At 38.5% G+C, this 18,214-nt stretch overlaps 1 protein-coding gene across 1 annotated transcript in view; it reads left to right on the forward strand.

Moving 5' to 3' along the window:
* NAA16 (N-alpha-acetyltransferase 16, NatA auxiliary subunit) overlaps positions 1-13,751 on the forward strand; it is a 79,287-nt gene extending 65,536 nt beyond the window's left edge. Inside the window, exons 13-20 of the mRNA XM_076363324.1 lie at positions 1,477-1,605; positions 2,195-2,408; positions 6,529-6,722; positions 7,459-7,567; positions 8,080-8,178; positions 8,768-8,911; positions 11,625-11,722; positions 11,990-13,751. Of these exons, the coding sequence (XP_076219439.1) occupies positions 1,477-1,605; positions 2,195-2,408; positions 6,529-6,722; positions 7,459-7,567; positions 8,080-8,178; positions 8,768-8,911; positions 11,625-11,722; positions 11,990-12,190 (1,188 nt within the window). The 3' untranslated portion in view covers positions 12,191-13,751. The remainder of the gene's footprint in view (positions 1-1,476; positions 1,606-2,194; positions 2,409-6,528; positions 6,723-7,458; positions 7,568-8,079; positions 8,179-8,767; positions 8,912-11,624; positions 11,723-11,989) is intronic.
* The last annotated feature ends 4,463 nt before the right edge of the window (positions 13,752-18,214 follow it).

The raw sequence follows: 18,214 nt of genomic DNA on the forward strand, positions 1-18,214 counted from the left end.
TAAGGTCTCCCCAGAGCCTTCTCTTCTCCGGGTTGAACAACCCCAATGAACAATCCTAACTCTCACAGCCTTGCTTTACAGGAGAGGTGTTCCAACCCTCTGATTTTTCATGGCCCTCCTCTGGACCTGCTCTAAGAGGCCCATGTCCCTCTTGTGCTGGGGGCCCCAGAGCTGGACACAGTACTCCAGCTGTATAGACCCAGTAAATACTGGGAAAAAATGGTTGTTCAAAGGTAGTTGTCCAGAAGTATTTTTTTTATTGCCATACTTCTAAGTACCTCTCTGGAAATGCATCTGATGGATACCATGTTTGCAAAACCTGCTGTTTCCCAGTAATACCATCTGAGCTAACTGCATAGGAATGTGCACTATATTCATTGTGATTTAGTATTAACATAAATTAATTTGCACTTGAACTTTTATTCCTTTAAGCTAGTACTACAGACAAAAATTTTGTTAAAGTAAATCCTATCCTTAAAGATGGGGTAAGCACTTTAAATTCTATATTTTTGACATGAACAAAATTTAGATTCATAAAGACCAGATTTCCATATTATTTATGTAACTAAATAGGAAGATAGCCACTTGGTGGGATTTCTTGGAGCACATAAATGAATTAGGCCCCTTAATTCTTCTTCATTTTAGGTGTGAAAACACTTGAAAGTGAATCCAAGCTTTCTAGATATTTCTAGGAACAATTGAAAATTTGATTACTAAAACTCATCGTGTATGCTTGCTGGAAGTGTTAGAGCAAGAAATACAGAACTCTAGCATAGGTACCTGTGGTAAGATAGGATAAATCTGATCCTAAATAATTAAATATTTTAAGTTTAACTGAGTTTTCTTTCTAGTATAAAGATTGTTCTGAAAATTTGGTGGCTAGCATTCATGATATGTGGAACGTGCTTCCAGTTTGTTTATTCTTACTCTAGAGCATTGAAACTATAAAGAAGAAATCCTAGGATTTTTTCTTGTAAAAGTATGAAGTGTAAATCTTCATTTATTTAGACTAACAAGTTCTAAGAAACTTGTAATTATTCATACTATGTGATAAAGCAGTAAATATATTGGTGGATTTTTAGACTAGTAGATGCCACTTACCTGATGGGGGGGGGGAAACAATGAAAAGTATTTGCTGAACTTTAAGATTTTTAAAAATAGTGTTTTCTGCCTCCAAATTGTAAAAGTAAGACTGTGTATACAAGCATGAGTTAATCTTAAAAATCTGTTGAGACAGTAATCTTGCTCAGATAATTTTTTTAAATCATTTAAATCTATTCCCTTCTATATTGGGGAGCATAGGGTATCAGAAGCATTATTCTCAGTTGCTGGGTGGTTATATCCATTTTCTATAGTATTCCAAGTAGTTGAAGGATTGATATTTTTTTTCCCTACTAATGGCCCGAAACTAGCCATAGTTGAAAGAAGCAGCTGGTGAGTTATAATAGCAAAAAGTGATAATGACACTTATTTCAGGAAGGAACTTCTGCTATGGAAAACCTAAATGAGATGCAGTGTATGTGGTTCCAGACTGAATGTGCTGCAGCTTATCAAAGGCTGGGGAAGTATGGTGATGCCTTGAAAAAATGCCACGAAGTAGAAAGGGTAAGTAGGTGCAAACACCACCAATTTTTTTCCCAATGTTTCTCACACACTAATGAAGATATTTGCTGATGTTATCAGCATGATTTTCTTTGCATGTAATGTTTCTAGTATAATGATTTTTAAAAACAGGTTAATACTTGATGATTTATTGTAATAGGTAAGATGTCATCCCTAGCTATTATATGACAAACTATTATTTGAAGTGAAAAGGATTCAATATAAAATACCATGTCTTCTAACTATACAACTACTTGTACTTTAACTTTATGCTGTCTTTTGCCGACTGGTTTTTTTAATCAGAGTAATCGCATTTCACTTGACTTTTAAAGAGTGCCTAAGTCTTTGAACAATCACATTATAGTTTTTGTTAACAAAATAAGATTTTTTTTTTTTCTGGTTGGGTTTTTTCCCTACTGACACGTTCTCTTGGACAATCAGTATTATGTGAATATTCCTATGCCGGTTAAATATTGCCTGTAAATAGTATTAGTTGTAACTTTATTCAGCTCCATCTAATTTAAAAACAAAAAAAATAGACTAAGTAAGGGAAGTGCATAAGTTGTGTGGTTTTTTCTCTTTTTTCTTGAAGCATTTTTTTGAGATAACAGATGATCAATTTGACTTCCACACATACTGCATGAGAAAGATGACTCTTCGTGCCTATGTAGACCTTTTGAGATTAGAAGATGTGCTCAGGAAACATGCCTTCTACTTCAAGGCTGCTCGATCAGCAATTGAAATCTACTTGAAGCTCCATGATAATCCTCTTACCAATGAAAGCAAAGAACAAGAAGTGAATTCAGGTATCTAGACCACAACAGAGGCTCATACGTGTATGACACATGTAAAAGCTTATTAAGCTAAGTTATGTGCTATAGAATAAATACAAGTTGTAACATACACAAGTTTTTCCTCTTCTGCCACAATTTGATAACTGAAAAGAGATCATAGATAATGTGCTACAGCTTTCTTCTCTGTTCTTGTCACAGTTTAACCCAGCAGGCAGCTAAACACCACACAGCCACTTGCTCACTCAGCACATTCTCCACCCCTTATTCCATACTATTTATGTCATGCTCAGGTCCCACACTATCCAATACAACCTCATTACCCACCACCCCCCTTCCCATACTTTGATATATTACAGAGCTACCATTCCCCTAGTCTGTGGACCACCCTTGTGAAACGTCCACCAAATGTCTACTGACTTCATTTAGTCCATGACTTTGGGCTCCATCTGTTATGGTGGTCACTCAGGACAGGAGAGGTGGTGTGTTGCGCAGAGTTACTGGGCACCAAAGCCAGCTCAGGTCAGGTCACTGCTGCACTTGCACTGCTTCTTGTAAGGCTTGTCCTCCATTGGTTCAGGTGGTTCCTGCTGTAGTAATTCCTGTAACATGCAACTCAAATCCCGGGTTACAATAATTTAAAGGTCTTTCCGTTACAATCTCCACCCGTGGTCCCTTTGGGCCAGGTTATAGGGTTTAACATTGCAATGAAACTCCTCCCCTTGCCCCTGCTCCAGCTTGGACTTATCCACAGACTGCAGTCCTTTAGGGGAGTACCTGCTCCAAGTGGAGCCTCATCTATGAGCCACAGTCTCTCCAGGGGTATACCTGCTGTGGCATAGACTTATCCACAGCCACAGTCGCTTTGAGGTGCACCTGTTCCAGTGTGGTCTTCTCCATGGGCCACAATGCCTTCAGAAGTAAACCTGCTCCAGTGCAGCCTTACCCATGGCTGCAGTTCCTCCAGGGGCGTACCTGCTCTGTCATGGGCTTATCCATGGCCACACGCTTTGAGGTGCTCCAGCATGACCTCATGCACAGCTAGTGATGCTTCAAGGTGTACCTGCTGCAGCATGGACTTGTCCACAGCCATGGATGCTTCGAGGTGTACTTTCTCCAGTGTGGACTTACCCTTGGGCCACAATCCCTTCAGAGGAGTACCTGCTGCGGCACAGACATAACCACAGCCACAGATGCTTCAAGATGTACCTGCTCTGATGTGGGCTTATCCACAGCCACAGATGCTTCGGGGTGTCCTGCTCCCGCGTGGACTCGTCCACAGGTCACAGTCCCTTCGACTCGAGTTCACACTGGAGTTCCAGCCTTCGACTCGAGTTCACACTGGAGTTCCAGCCTGTCCAGTACAGCAGCACGGAAAAGCAGCGATGCCCTGGCCATCTGCCAGCCCAGGCGCGTGGCCATTGCTGTTATCAAAATGTTCCCAGGCACAGCAGAGTAAGATGATAAGCAGTACAGCAAGCAGCAAAAGCAAAAAGCAGCCACTAACGAGCATTAGACTCTAATATACAGTGAGGCAAGCAAACCCCATGGCAAGCATAGGAGCCTGCTGATTAATAGCTAAACAGCAATAACAGCTATAAATTCAGTCTAGCACATTCCAATCAAACCTGTTGTTATCTCGAACCCTTTGAGCCCCACGTTGGGTGCCAAAAAGGACTGTTGTGGTTTAACCCCAGCCGGCAACTAAGCACCACACAGCCCCTCACTCACTCCCCCCTGGTGGGAAGGGGGAGAGAATCGGAAGGGTAAATGTGAGAAAATTCGTGGGTTGAGATAAAGACAGGTTAATAGGTAAAGCAAAAGCAAAGCAAAATAAGGAATTCACTCACTACTTCCTACTGGCAGGCAGGTGTTCAGCCATTTCCAGGAAAGCAGGGCTCCATCATGTGTAACGGTTACTTGGGAAGACAAACGCCATCACTCCAAATGTCCCCCCCTTCCTCCTTCCCCCAGCTTTATATGCTGAGCATGATGTCATATGGTGTGGAATATCCCTTTGGTCAGTTGGGGTCAGCTGTCCTGGCTGTCCCCCCCCCCCCAGCTTCTTGTGCTGGAAAAGGCCTTGACTCTGTGTAAGCACTGCTCAGCAGTAACAAAAACATCCCTGTATTATCAACACTGTTTTCAGCACAAATCCAAAACATAGCCCCATACTTGCTATTATGACAAAAATTAACTCTCTCACAGCCAAAACCAGCACATTTCTCCGCTCATCGTATTGTAAAATTAGTATATGAATGAATGTAGCTATAGTTGGAGTACTTGGGGAGGAGTGGTATTTCAGAATATTAAGAGGGGAAAACCAAATTCAGTTCAGCTATTTGTCCATTTAAAGAAAAGACAGATGTCATTAACAGATGAATTACAAAACAATGGATAGATTTTGTGGGAAAGTGATCTGAATTGTAAGAATTTAATTTTGATCCAGTATATTTAATTTACTACTTAGTAATACCAGTTAACACTGCATTACACTTTATCATTTTTCACATAACTTCAGGACCAAAGAATACATGGATAAGTATGTATTAGCAAAAGTAACACATTTAGGAAATGATTCAAAACTAGTGTTAAAGGGAAGCAGACTTTCTTAGGAAACCAGTGGGGTGTGGTTTGGCAATCTGAGGATTCAGTGACAAATGAGTTACGAGGTTTTTTTCTTTAAGATAAATAGTTGTTTCTCCTTTTGTGGAATCGCAGCTACTGTTAGCACTGCACTGGCTGTTGAATAAAGGGGTGAAACTAATGTCTAGCTCTTTGCAAAGGGAAGAATATTTGACATGGGGGGAAAAAGTCAAACCAAAAAAAGCCACTTAATATTGCCAGTACAATCTTACCTTTCATTCAGAGGTGAATAAGTTTTTCCGTATCTGCCTACGTATAATGAAGTACATATAAAAAGAGGCACACTTCACAGTACAGTTCAACTTGCATCTTCAATTTCTTTCCAATTTTAATTTGTTTCTCTATATAATGCAAGATTGGTGTGTGACAGATGATCTTGATAGCAATATGTCGTAGAAACTAAGGTGGGGAAGAGTCTAAGAAGTCATGTTTGTTCATTTGCCTGGTGTGCATTGGGATTCGGTAGGCTCATACACAGGGGAAGACAGCACTGTACGAATGGGGTAAAAAGAATGCTTGCTTCTCCTTGCTTCCCTATCTCAGGATGATGGCTGGCCCCAGCAGAGAGGTCATGGTGCCATAGCCACAGAAAAGATGTGTTAGTCCCTCAGTAGCCTATTATTCTTAGCACAAATCCTGTTCTCAGTGAAACACAACAGTAAACAGTGGAAAATACAGTATTATTCCGGCTAAACTGGTCAGCTCAGTGGGGACAGCAGGGAAGGAAAAAAAGCGGGGTGAGTGGAAAGGCTGAAGGCTCCTCATTTCTATGTGAACCTGTAGGAAACCATGTCTTGTGTGTTCTGCTTTTCATGCAACTGTTAAACCTTCTTGGTTTATGTAAATGCTAGTCCAGTCTAAAAATCTGAACACAGTAAGCAGCCTGAAGATTCATATAGTGGTCCTGCTAATACATACCAGAATACTTTACCTCTCCTCACCCTAAACAATGTCAGTTTTTGCTTGCATCCATTTAGCTATCCCATGGCATTTGCAGAAAATTGATGCAATTATCATGGCTGTGTATTGTTCAGAAACTTTAATGAAAGATAAGCCTGTTTTAAGATGGAGCATAAATCTGTCTGGATGTTTCTAGTTAGCATTAGAAGGAAACTGAGCTACAGTCAATATGGGAGCTTAGTATAACCCTTGAAAACCATTGTCCGTTTTCTAAGTTAAAATCTGTCATAGATGCAACAACTTATGTAGTTAACCTTTCAAATAGTTGGGGTTTCTCTAACTACATAAGAGAAAATATGCAAGATCAAGTGTTGTGTTATGCTGTAAATAGTAATCTAGTAGTAATGTTGGACTATGTAGTGATGATAGTCTGGCAAGTGCTGATATTTATGGAAATCGCGGTAAAAGTGTGCCATTTTGATATGGGGGAGGAGCATAGTGGCATGTCTGAGTGTTGTTTAAGAGAAGCAAGATTTTTAATTAAATATTCTGTTAATGTAAGTTATCTGTTTGTTACCTTAATCTGTAGAAAATCTCTCAGCCAAAGAATTGAAGAAAATGCTTAGCAAGCAAAGAAGAGCACAAAAGAAAGCAAAACTTGAAGAGGAAAGAAAACATGCAGAAAGAGAGCGACAACAAAAGAATCAAAAGAAAAAGCGAGATGAAGAGGAGGAGGAAACTAGTGGACCCAGGGAAGAGCTAGTTCCTGAAAAACTGGAAAGGGTTAGCATGGTCTTTCATGTTAAATTCATGTGATTATCATAAAAAGCTTATAATACGGGATTCCTATCAGGTTCTCCTAAAAGAATCCAGGGGTTCTTATAAAATCATTTTTGCATGCAAAGATACCTTTTTATAGACTATCTCTATTTACACTAAAGAAAAGTACTATTTTTCCTCTAATAAATCGAAGTTCTATGTTAATAATATTGTTACTTTCTTTAAATTTTGCTTGTTTTTCAAACAGTAGGCCATCCTTCATTAAAATAGATACTGCACAAAAAGATGGTTCTTGCCCTGAAGAACTCTGGTTTTCATACAGTAAATAGAGAAAAACTAACAGACGTGATTGCAGTTCACAGAATTTGAAGACATGAGCCAGTATTTCTCAAAGCACTAAGAACTATCTCCTTTATCACAGTAACTTCAGAAGTTTAAGCTTGTTGTCTAAGGTGGTTTTATTTAATTGTTTCCTAAATTACAACACTGAGTACAGTACATAAGCAGTGCTACAGTTAGCAATGATGTTGTCTTTGTCAACATGAAATCATGAGTAAACACCTTTAAATCTTGCTGTTCAAATAACAATCTTGTGGTTCAGTTTAATTCAGAAATCTGTCTACAGTTCACCTTTGGCCTCTGATTATTTAAATGTTCTGAATAACAGGAACTATCCTTGGTGGTTTTTATTTGACGTTTATTTTAAGCTTTAAATTTCACTGTGTTTTTATTAAAACAGGTAGAAAATCCATTAGAAGAAGCCATTAAGTTCCTTATACCACTTAAGAATCTTATTGGAGATGACATAGAAACACATTTATTAGCATTTGAAATATACTTTAGAAAAGGTAAATACTGCATCATTTTATTTTTGCTCAACAAAATTTTAACCCTTCACTGCAGCCTGTTATCTGAGTGTAGCCTGAAATGGTCTGGAATAGATACTTACTTGACTGAAGCTGGGGTTTGCATCATATCCAGTAATAATAGGGGAAATAGCATTTTTGTTTAGCCACCCTTAAAACAAACAAAAAACCTAAGAGCAAAGTAAGTTTGAGTATATGCTAGTAAATGCTGTAGAAAGGTATTTGCAGTGTGATCTTTAGTTATCTAGGGGAAAACAAAGCCAAACAGATAGGGGAACATCATGTATGTAGTGTTGCCAGAGTTTGAGCAGCACACATTTCTATTTTATTAAGCAATTTGGATGGGAAGAGTAAATCTCCTTTCTAATTCTGTGTAGGCATTGATGTTTTTAATGTTTGTATTAGATTTACTAAAGAAAACAGTAGTTGATATCAAGAGAAAAAGTTCTGTATTCTTAATCTTGGTATGTTTTTCTTTTTTCTCCTTCCCACAGGAAAGTTTCTGTTAATGTTACAGTCTGTCAAAAGAGCTTTTGCAATCAACAGTAATAATCCATGGCTACATGAGTGCTTGATTAAATTCTCTAAAGCTGGTATGTGTGTAGGAAGTACGTATGCATGTATAAAGATACAGGAAGTTATATTGTGCAAGGACATAATTACATATTTTTGTAATGTATAAATACTCTTGAAACACAAACTGATATGAAGAAAAAAATAAATGGTTTGTTCTCCATTTTAATACCCAAGAAAACACAGGTTGTGCTATGCAGGGTACTGTGTGTATTACATTATACTCCTTCCTCTATTAATCCACCAGGTGGACGCAATAACTCATTTTGGCTAGATTTCACAGAGGAGTAGGTGTTCCAAAGATCCTTGAAATTCTTAAGTTTTAAGAAAATAAGTGGCAGATATGAGAGAAAGGTTCTGACTGAAGCAAAGTATGTGTTGTGAACTTGCAGCAGAAAGTTTACATGACAAGAATGCCCTTTGTGAATGTTTCATCTATAAATACATCGGTAATGCTTGCGTTGACCTATTTTGAACTGAAACTTGTTTCTTTCTGTGCCCAAATTTTAAAAATGGGAATTTTAGCAGTGATGTTTATGGTTTCATATTGTTTTTCAGTTGTTTAAATGGCTGCTTTTGCTTCTTTCCCTCTTACCTTCCCCCTTCTAGTATCTGACCATAGTAACCTCCCAGAAATTGTGAGCAAGGTCCTAACTCAAGAAATGCAGAAAATCTTTGTTAATAAAAACTTGGAAAGTTTTAATGAAGAATTTCTCAAACACAATGCTACCTCCATTCAGCACCAGCTGTCAGGTTTGTTTAACTTTTTAAATCATGTCCTTTTCAAGAGCATTAAGTGATTTAAATCCAGAATCTTTATCTGCAGTCCGTAATTCATACATAAATTCCAATGAACCACAAATTCATGTTTACATTGTTTTTTTTCTGCCTGCTTTTACCATGTTAAAAAAAAAAATCATTCACTTTTTTTAGATACATAAGGAACCTGCTTCTTACTTCCAAAAAGTGCGATCAAACCACCACAGATATTAAAGTATGGAAGCACTGTCATCCCTTCTGTTGCAGCATCTAGTTTTGAAATTATTAGAAAACATAAACCAAAAAATCCTATATATTAGAAGCAGTGTTTTTTCCCTGTTTTCTTATCAGCTGGAATGTCTCTGTTCCTACTTATAGCTTTGTCACGTAGCAGCAGCATCAATAAAAATATCATGACAAACTTGTTATGCTACTTTTGCGTTTCTGCTTCATGGTCAACAACGAAAATGTTGAAATAGGACACTCTTACGCTATTTGTGTAGAAGAGCTACGAGTAGCTGCTGGAGTTAAGTCAAAGGAAGTTGGAATTGAAATTTGTCATGTCTACTGACTACAGAAAGTTTTGGAATAAAAATTGATGTCACCTGAGAAGCTAGTAGAGGAGAAAACGAAACACCTCTCCAGCAGTTAGGAAGCAAAGATAAGTGTAGATTTATCAGGCACTTAAAGTACTTGGAACAGTACTAATCTCACCTAGTTTGTAAAAGTTACCCAGGGTCTGTCCAGAATCACTGGAGAAATTTAACTTCAGAGTTAAAGAGATTGTTTGTCTCTCTTAAAGGAAGGTTAGGTAACTTACCCCAAACTTATAGAGGCCATTAAAAGATCCCTGTTTCAGGACAGCATCTTGAGAGAAATACTTGTACCCCTTTCCTGTGGGCAGGCTCAAGATTTGGGAAGTCAAGTACAGATATCTCAGCAGGCAATTGCTCCTGATTCTTACAGGTGTGTTCTTCCACTCTTGCTGTTGTTGGGCATCTAACTGGATGTTTTCCAGGTTCTACTTTCCGATCCTCCATTATTACAGAAAATAGTACAGTCACTTTGTCATAGTAATTGTACAGGCTAAGACTGTCATACTTCCGAGTCTGGCTTCACGCTGTCTACATCTTTAGTGCCTTTGAGAATGAACCCAAGCTAGATCATTGACAGTGTTGGCACCCATGTTAGAGAGATGTCAGGGACCCCTTTGAAGAAGGTGAGCCTATTCACATTCAGTGGAGATGAGGGGCTTAAATATGTAAAAGCTCCTTAGGGTCAATCAATGGATCATTGTGATCCAACAGTGTATCAATTTACAGGCAGTGGGAACAAACGTGGGATTAGGATTCTAAAGTGAAATCAGGAGCGAACTAACCATAGCCATGTCCTTGGTAGCTTTAGGTCTTCACCTATGTACCAGTCTTCTGTTCATGCTGAAACAGGTTTGAAGCGATTATCTACTGTACAACTTACAACTTTTTAAACTGCCATCTTTAATTCAAGTCTGAAAATGTAAAGGTCTGAAAGGCGTAAACCTTAAGTCTGAGAGTACAAATGAGTGTTTTCTTAGCTTAAAATGATTACTAGTAAAAAAATTATAAGCAGAATTTTAATATCTTTTCAATTTCTGTGCCATAGCCTCCCTGACTTTAAACAAATGTAGGTTAAGTTTTTTTAACAATGATGACTCAAACCCAAATATATTCAGTCTAGCAATTTATTTTCTAAAACCTTCTGGATACAAAAAGCAGTAAGAATTAGGAAACTTTCTTTAATTAGGAAATTTTTTTTTTAATTTAAAATTTAATAATTGAGGAAATGAGTTGAGCAAGAGAAGGCAATACACTCAGAATGTGGGTTTTTAACTTTTTCAGTAAAATGATTTCTTAGGCTTTTTGTTTTTTGTAGTACATTATGTAATGAGGTGTGTCTGGACTTTGTTTTTGGGAAAAGGGAAGTATATGAAATGCCTACACGTTCATTAAGATGAGATTTTAAATTAAGGCAGCTATGATACGAGGAGCAATGCAGTATTTTGCAGAGATGCCCAGACCAGTTTTGATAAACTGTATGTGGTCCAAGAAGCCGCATAGTTACATTAATGCGATGTCACTTCTCACCAGTGTAGTCTAGTCCAGGAAGAGCACCAAACTTACATTACGCTTTCCTTGTACCTAAGCTATTTCACTCAGCTCCAGGTCAGTAGCCCAGCTTGGCCTTACTTTCTGCCATACAGACATATACTGGTCTGAATTTCTTCTGGACTGTGTTCCACCATTGTTTAGTAACTGTATTGTTCACTTACTCTGAATTCTTTTGAAAAGTACTGGAGGTATTTCTGAGAACGTCTTTTACTCACTTCTACATTTGTAGGATGGATTTCATTTAGCCTGCTGATTTGAAGGGCTTAGTCATCAATGCACTCTTTATGTGTATTTCTTGACTGACAGGCCTTCAGTAAAGTGAGGCATTTCACTTTCGCAGAAGCAGATCGCATGTGTTACTCAATCCTTATGCTTCTAATAAATTTCAAAATAGCTCTAGTTTCATTAGTTTTAAGTTATAAATAAGGGAGGACAATACGGTTTATTAAAACTTGTAAGAAGTCCTAATTCACATTAAGTTTTTGGATTGTGTGTCTGCATATGTGGTATTGCATTTAGGAACGCTATTATCTAAATGTTGTGTTTTTTCTTGTGATAAGGTGCAAAGATGATGTACTTCCTGGACAAATCAAGACAAGAAAAAGCAATCGCTGTTGCTACTAGATTGGATAAAAACATGAGAGACAAAAATGTGAAGGTAAAAGATAGTATTTAAAGCCAAAAAATGTGTGGGATCTTAAATAATGTATACTTAACTGCAGGATAATGTACATGTTTCATATATCATGATAAATTAATATTATTTGAACAAGGTTTTGAATTTTTTCCTCTGAGTGACTATAAGATACCTGAATACCAACAGAGGACCTGTGTTTGCTCAGATTAGTATTGTTTAACAGTACATCTTTTTAGTAATAAAACAATTGTCAATCACATTTATTAACTGTTACTTTTGTTTCTTTAGACATTAACAAAGGTTTTTGAGGCACTGCTTGATGGCAGTTTTGGAAGCTGCCACACTCAATGTGAAGAATATCAAGCAGCATGTCATAAACTGTTTCCTTTTACGTCTGCCTTTATGCCTGCCACAAACGAGGACGATAGCAGCATTGCATCTGTGAATCATACAGCCATTAACCATGATTTGCTGTCTAATGAAATTTGAAGTAGTGTGTGCAAGCCCGTGTGTGTGTGTATACCTACATGCACACATGCATACAAAACTCTGACTCTCATTACATGCTGGCTGGATACAGATCAGGGTTACTTTTCCAGGTTGTATTTTAATATCTTTAACAGGTATAAAACAAAATATTTGGATAATTAAATGAAATGGAGTATGCTATTAGTTATTTTTTTTCCTCCCCACAAGAACTGCCAATATTTATGTAAACATTATCCTTAATCAGCATTTTTCATGTTTATACTTGTACAGTTTTAAGTCTTTTAATAATCCATCAGCCCTCCCTCACAAAAAATATGGATGTTAAAGACTGCTTTCACGTAAGTGTCATTACATATACAGATAAATGTGATCATATCTTGTTAATAAATTATCATTTGAGCGTTTTTAGCAGATTAAGACTGAAGTGCTGCTTGAATTGCCCTCTTCGTCTTTTACTGTTCTTTAGGGTTTTTTCTGGGCTTTTTTTTTTTAGTCTTTGGTCAGTTTGGTTTCTTTTGAAGCACAGTGACAATGAAAGCATTGGGGGTTTGCATGTTTTTGTCAGGTGTGTGTCTTACATGGAACCAGTGTTGATGGATATGAAGATTAGGTTTGTGTAAAGAAGCTAAGGCTTTTTGAAAACTATTCTATCTACCTTGTGTTCCACAGCTATTGTTTCCTTAAGTTTATGGTCAGTTTAACATTTTTAAGTTTGAGTATCCTGAAGCAATTCCCTGTGAAAACAAAATAAATTTGATACTGTTTTTTGTCCTTTGTTCCATCTTCCCCTTCCTCCTCGTCCTTCTGGTTTCTCCCCATCTATTCACCTATTGACACTTAAGTTGAAAAAGCTGCTCCAATTTTGGGCAAATGCAGAAGGTACAGTAATGGGGAATACAGTTCTTCTCTACACCATAGAAATTCACTGGTAAGTTTACTGTATTGCCTCCATTTAAAAGTCTTAGTTGTCCACTTATGGCCAATACTCCAGTACTTCTCATGCCTAAATACTACTGCTTTAGGTGCTGCAAAGCAAATAGTATGAGGAGTATGTTTTACATTTAAAAAGTATTTAAGGGAGCACAAAGAGGCTGACTACAAATCATAATGAACCTTTTTCTTACTTTGTATTCTGGTGCATTAACTGTTAAATACACAACACATCAAAATGGAAGTCTGAATCTAATATACCTATTTAAAGCATAGTGTTGCTGGACAAAATGGCATATGACAGCTTTACATTCTATAAGAACTGCTATCAAAACATAACTATACTGTGGCTTGTACAGAAAATCAGTTTTCTGGAAACTGTAATGGAATCATTCAATCTTGGTTTGTTTTTATTTCACTGCAATGTAAATAATTTCAGTAATATTAACTAGCCCCTTAAAGGCAAATATAAGTTCACGAAGAGGGGATTTTATTAAGACAAATAAACTGTTCTAATTAAAATTCTCCTTTGTGTGTCATCTGTTTAGATTCAAACTTGTTGAATGGAAAACTCACTGTAAAATATTGCCAACATATGTTATGCTGTAATAAATTATTTTGTACACACTTGCCTTTGGTTTGGAATTTTTGTGTATTTATGGACATCAAACTTCAGCCCATCGCATTCATTAGGTGTTTTCCATTCAGTTGCAACATTCACTGGTTTAACGTGAATTCTGTAAGTAGTTAAGGAAAAAAAAACCCCAAACTATTCAGCACAGCGAGACATGTAGCTCTCTATTTCTCAGGGTACTGTGTTACTGTATATATGGCAAGATGTTTTTGTCTTCTGTATTCACCATGTGCCGTTTGCTGTGGAACAACTTGCTCAAAGATGTCTCGAGCAGGGAGAGGTAGCTGACCATTATGGTATTGTTTTGGCTCGGCAGTACCCTAGAAGCACTTTATCAGCCCGCATAAGGTGAAGACGAGAAGTGGTACGGTGGTCTTCTGTCTCTTATAGTGATGACACTTGCATTGCTAGAGATTTAATTCAGGCCTTCAAAAGAAGGTTGCGGCACTGTAGATGAGACTGCTGATCCAGTTCTCTGGCACCTGTTTAGCTTGACACTTCAAATCAGACTTGAGCGAAAATACCTGGGGTGTCTTTTCAGCAGTTTATTCCTTGAGAAAGTAGATTAATAGTTTTGATTTCTAGACTAAGAATTGTAGGAATTCTTTTGAGAATTCTGAAAATAAAAAAGTTGAGTCTTCTTTCACCCAGCGTGTGGTTTGGTTTTCTCTTGGAACTGCTGGAGGCATAAGCTGCTGAGTTTTCTTCAGGGCTGTCACTGCAGGTGTGAACAGCTTGGGATAATGGATGCTTGGCAATCCTGTAGACTATTGACAAAGAGCGAGTAGGGTGGTATGGGAAGGGTAACAAAAATAATGGAGAACAACAGATGTCAAGGAAAGGTGTTTTTCTTTATTCTGAAAAGATTTGGTGTCTTTCAGTAACTTCAATTAGAAAAGGCATCAAACTTAACAGGCCTGTTATAGCACGTTTCCTTTGGAATGAGTTAATATATAAATACTAACTGTTTACATGTCATAGAATCAGTACTTCACATTTACATGTTTAAACTTTAAAATATATCTGCTGGCCCAGCTCTACTCTTTCTTTCATACTCTTTCGTTCTTGTTTTCTTCATCGCTTTCTTGCTTTTTTTCCCTCTGTGCAGTTTGACCTGATTTGTCATCTCAAAAATAATTTAATCCACTTTGACAGTCATAGTCATTCTTGTTCCACTCTCCCATCCCTAAACTTTTCCTCCTCTAGCAAATGTGACATCCCAGGAGGTAGCTTATCTTTTCGTATCAGTCCATTAGCATCAAAATAACTGCTTGGCTGCGTCAAGAGTTTGTGGACAATCCAGATCGAGTTAGTTTGTGGGGGTGACTGAAGTTGAAGAGCCTCAGATCTCCTTTACCCCAGCACAGTCGCACCCTATACCTGATCTCTTCAGGTCTCAAGTCTGAGACCAGCTATTTTCTCTCAAGTGAGGTTAGCCGAGAGAACACGTGATGGCGGAGACCAGGGTTATTTCCTATTTTCAGCACCATCTATTCCGCTCACACACAGGGAGGTGGAAGGAGGGACCTACTTATGCTACACATCTCCTTTCCTCTGTGACTCTGGCCTGGCCTCAATGCATAAAGAGCAAGGCAGCAATTTCATCAGGCCCCAAGTAAGTTGCTTTAAGATGCTTCTGTGGCCACCCACAAGCAGACCTCTGTCAATGAAGCCATTAATACATAGTATATTTCAACTGGAGACAGTCTTTGTGGTTAGGAGTGGTAAAGTTTTGTTTGACTGTAGCAGTGGTTCTGCTAAGGAAAAGTCACTAGTGTAGACACGGAGTGAAGCCCTGGTCATCTACAACTGGAGCTATAGCTAAGTCTTGGAAACTCTTTCCTGAGTCGAACCTGAAAAGTCTAGAAGAATTGCTAAAGACCAAAACAAATTCCAGGTCTTGTAATGCGCTTGAGTATTTTTACCCTGTTTTGTTTGGTTTTGTATTTTTTAACAAAAAGGAAGAAGCCTTTGACTGATCAAGGAAATCATACTGTTTTCCTCTGGCAGATTAACATTTCTATGTAGGCCACATTTAATAGATTAGCAAATGTTTTTTATCAATATATCACTACACTTTTTTATCCATTGTTTTTATTAATACCGTATTCAAATGCTTCACAATCTTGCAATGCATTCTCACAACCTTTGTTTAATCTTTGTTGCAGATGGGCATGGCGCAGCGTGTGCCCTAATGACCTGTAGCTACCTTAAGATGGGATTTGCTGTCCAGGCAGAAGGAAAACATGCAAATGCAGCAACAGTCTAGCAAAAGGCTGCCTGCAGAATGCAGGACCTTGCCTATCTCAATGTGCCTGGATAGTTCAGGGCATCGTTTAGTGAAGAGCTAGTTCAGCTTGCTGAACTGACAGAAACCTTCCACTTTATTTTTTTGACTGGTCAAATTTCTGGTGGTTAATGAATTCATCAGATGATGGCCAGAACTAGTGCAGGAGAAGGAGCAATCTTGAGACAGGCCAGCTCATCTTCGATCGCAATGCAAGCGTGTCGCTGGGTAGCGTACGTGCCTCCTCTTGGGATTCAGTGCCAGCAGATTGAACCATGAGCTATCATGGCTTATGATTTATCCACACTGATTAGCTGGGTATCAAAAGTGCTGCACCTCCTTTGACACAAGAAGCTGCCTACGTGTCTGGGCATCTCGGCCCAGATCTGCCGTAGCTGTGGCTGTGCCCTTCCTCGAGGCCTGCGAAAGGGTTTTAGGAGGAGCTGAAGATGATGGTAGTAGCAGCAGTCCTTCTTAAGTATGTAACGAGCTCCACTGGAGTATGTGTACAACAAAGAGGCATAGGCACAATTCTGACTTGAACTTGGGTTAGGTGCATTTGCTGCTGTCTACAACAGATGTTCTTCAGTCTCTGCATTCATATAGCACCTATATGATTACATTAAGTATTCTGCTATGGTGTGTATATATAGGTTAGTTAGGCTTCATGTGCTCATTACCAGTCTTAGCAAAACCTTCAAAATGCTTTGCATAGTCTGGATGTGAAACTATTGATGTGTTCATTTTGGTTGCTATAAATTACAGTAAATAAGTTTACTTACCTGTCTTGTTTTGTCGGTCTTTGAAAACCTTTTGTTTTGAGCTGTTTTGTTGTGGGTTTCTTTCATAGATCCCTAGCGCTTATCCCTGCACAAACCAAATAACTGCGTTAACAACATAAATGTCACGAGAACCCACTGACCCAGCATCCAGTCTCACGTAGGGTCCTGCAGTACTACTGCTGTCTCACACGAGTACCCTCCCTTTCCTTTTCTTGCTCCCACAAGCGGGCAGGCAGAGAGGCATACCCCAAGGCTGTCAAACTTCTTATCATAGGGAATAAGCCTGTTCCAAAAGCCCAGGCCCTAATGGAAAATCCTGTACCTGATATTCGTATGGATAACAAAAGTTTACTTCAGAATTAGCAATTATGGTGGAAGGCGCAGTTTCTCATGTCTCTTCAGCTCCAGTATCTCCAGACTTCCCAAATAATGAATCCCTCAGCTAGGAAGAGGTCAAGCTTTAAGTGTGACACAAAAGATTCAAGTGTAAGCATGTTTTCATGTGTGAATGCACTTGCCACTTAGTGTTTCAGCAGCAATGTTATATGTTCTTTTGGCATTTGTTTTTTTCACATCTGAACTGCAGGTGTTAATGAAAAGTGGTCAGTTTATGGGTTTTCCACTAGAGGGAAGCCTTGCATCCAGAATATTTTCATAGTAATGAAAGGCTGCAGTCTTGTTTATTTTCAGGTGTTTTCTGGTTTTGTAGTAAGAGCATAGGAAAATGCCTATCTTCTTTTTTTCTTTCAGGCAGTGGAGAGAGGTCATCGGTGTTTTGTATGTGCTTAAATGGCTGAATTAGACTCGTATTTGTATAACCCAGCTGTTTGTAGGCATTGATTTGGGGATCTGAAGTTGAGAGCATAGTTGCTTGAGCTTATTTCATACCAGCTGAGAACAGGAGACACTGGGAAAGGATACCTGAGCCCACAGATAATCAGACTGGCCTAGTGGGGGATCCCGTGTCATATGTGGAAAGTGTCGGTCGACCCAGCTCCTGCCTTACTCTCCTCAGGCTGTTGAGAGGCAGAAGAATGTATTGGCCTTGAAGATTAGCCTTTGCTTCAGTTAATTTATCATGGACTAAATACACTGTCTGTTCACCACTCAGACTTTGCTGCTTAAACATATTTCAAGTCTAGACAAAATATTTGAGAACGTGCTGTTAACGCTTAAGAGGAGGTTCGGGTTTTGAGAGGTTCCTAGAGGTATTTTAGGTATGCAGTAAGGCGGGAGAAGGAAATACATGGTATTTCCAGGACTGATTTCAGATGATAAATGGTCGAACTTAAAGCAAACCAGGAAGCGAGGACCAGAGCAGGAGCTGTCTTCCTGTTCCCCGTGCAGAGTGCCTAGCACAGATCAGTCCTACTTCAAGACAAGGGTTTATA

The sequence above is a fragment of the Aptenodytes patagonicus genome, chromosome 1, assembly GCF_965638725.1.
Source record: "Aptenodytes patagonicus chromosome 1, bAptPat1.pri.cur, whole genome shotgun sequence".
NCBI classification, from domain to species: Eukaryota; Metazoa; Chordata; class Aves; order Sphenisciformes; family Spheniscidae; genus Aptenodytes; species Aptenodytes patagonicus.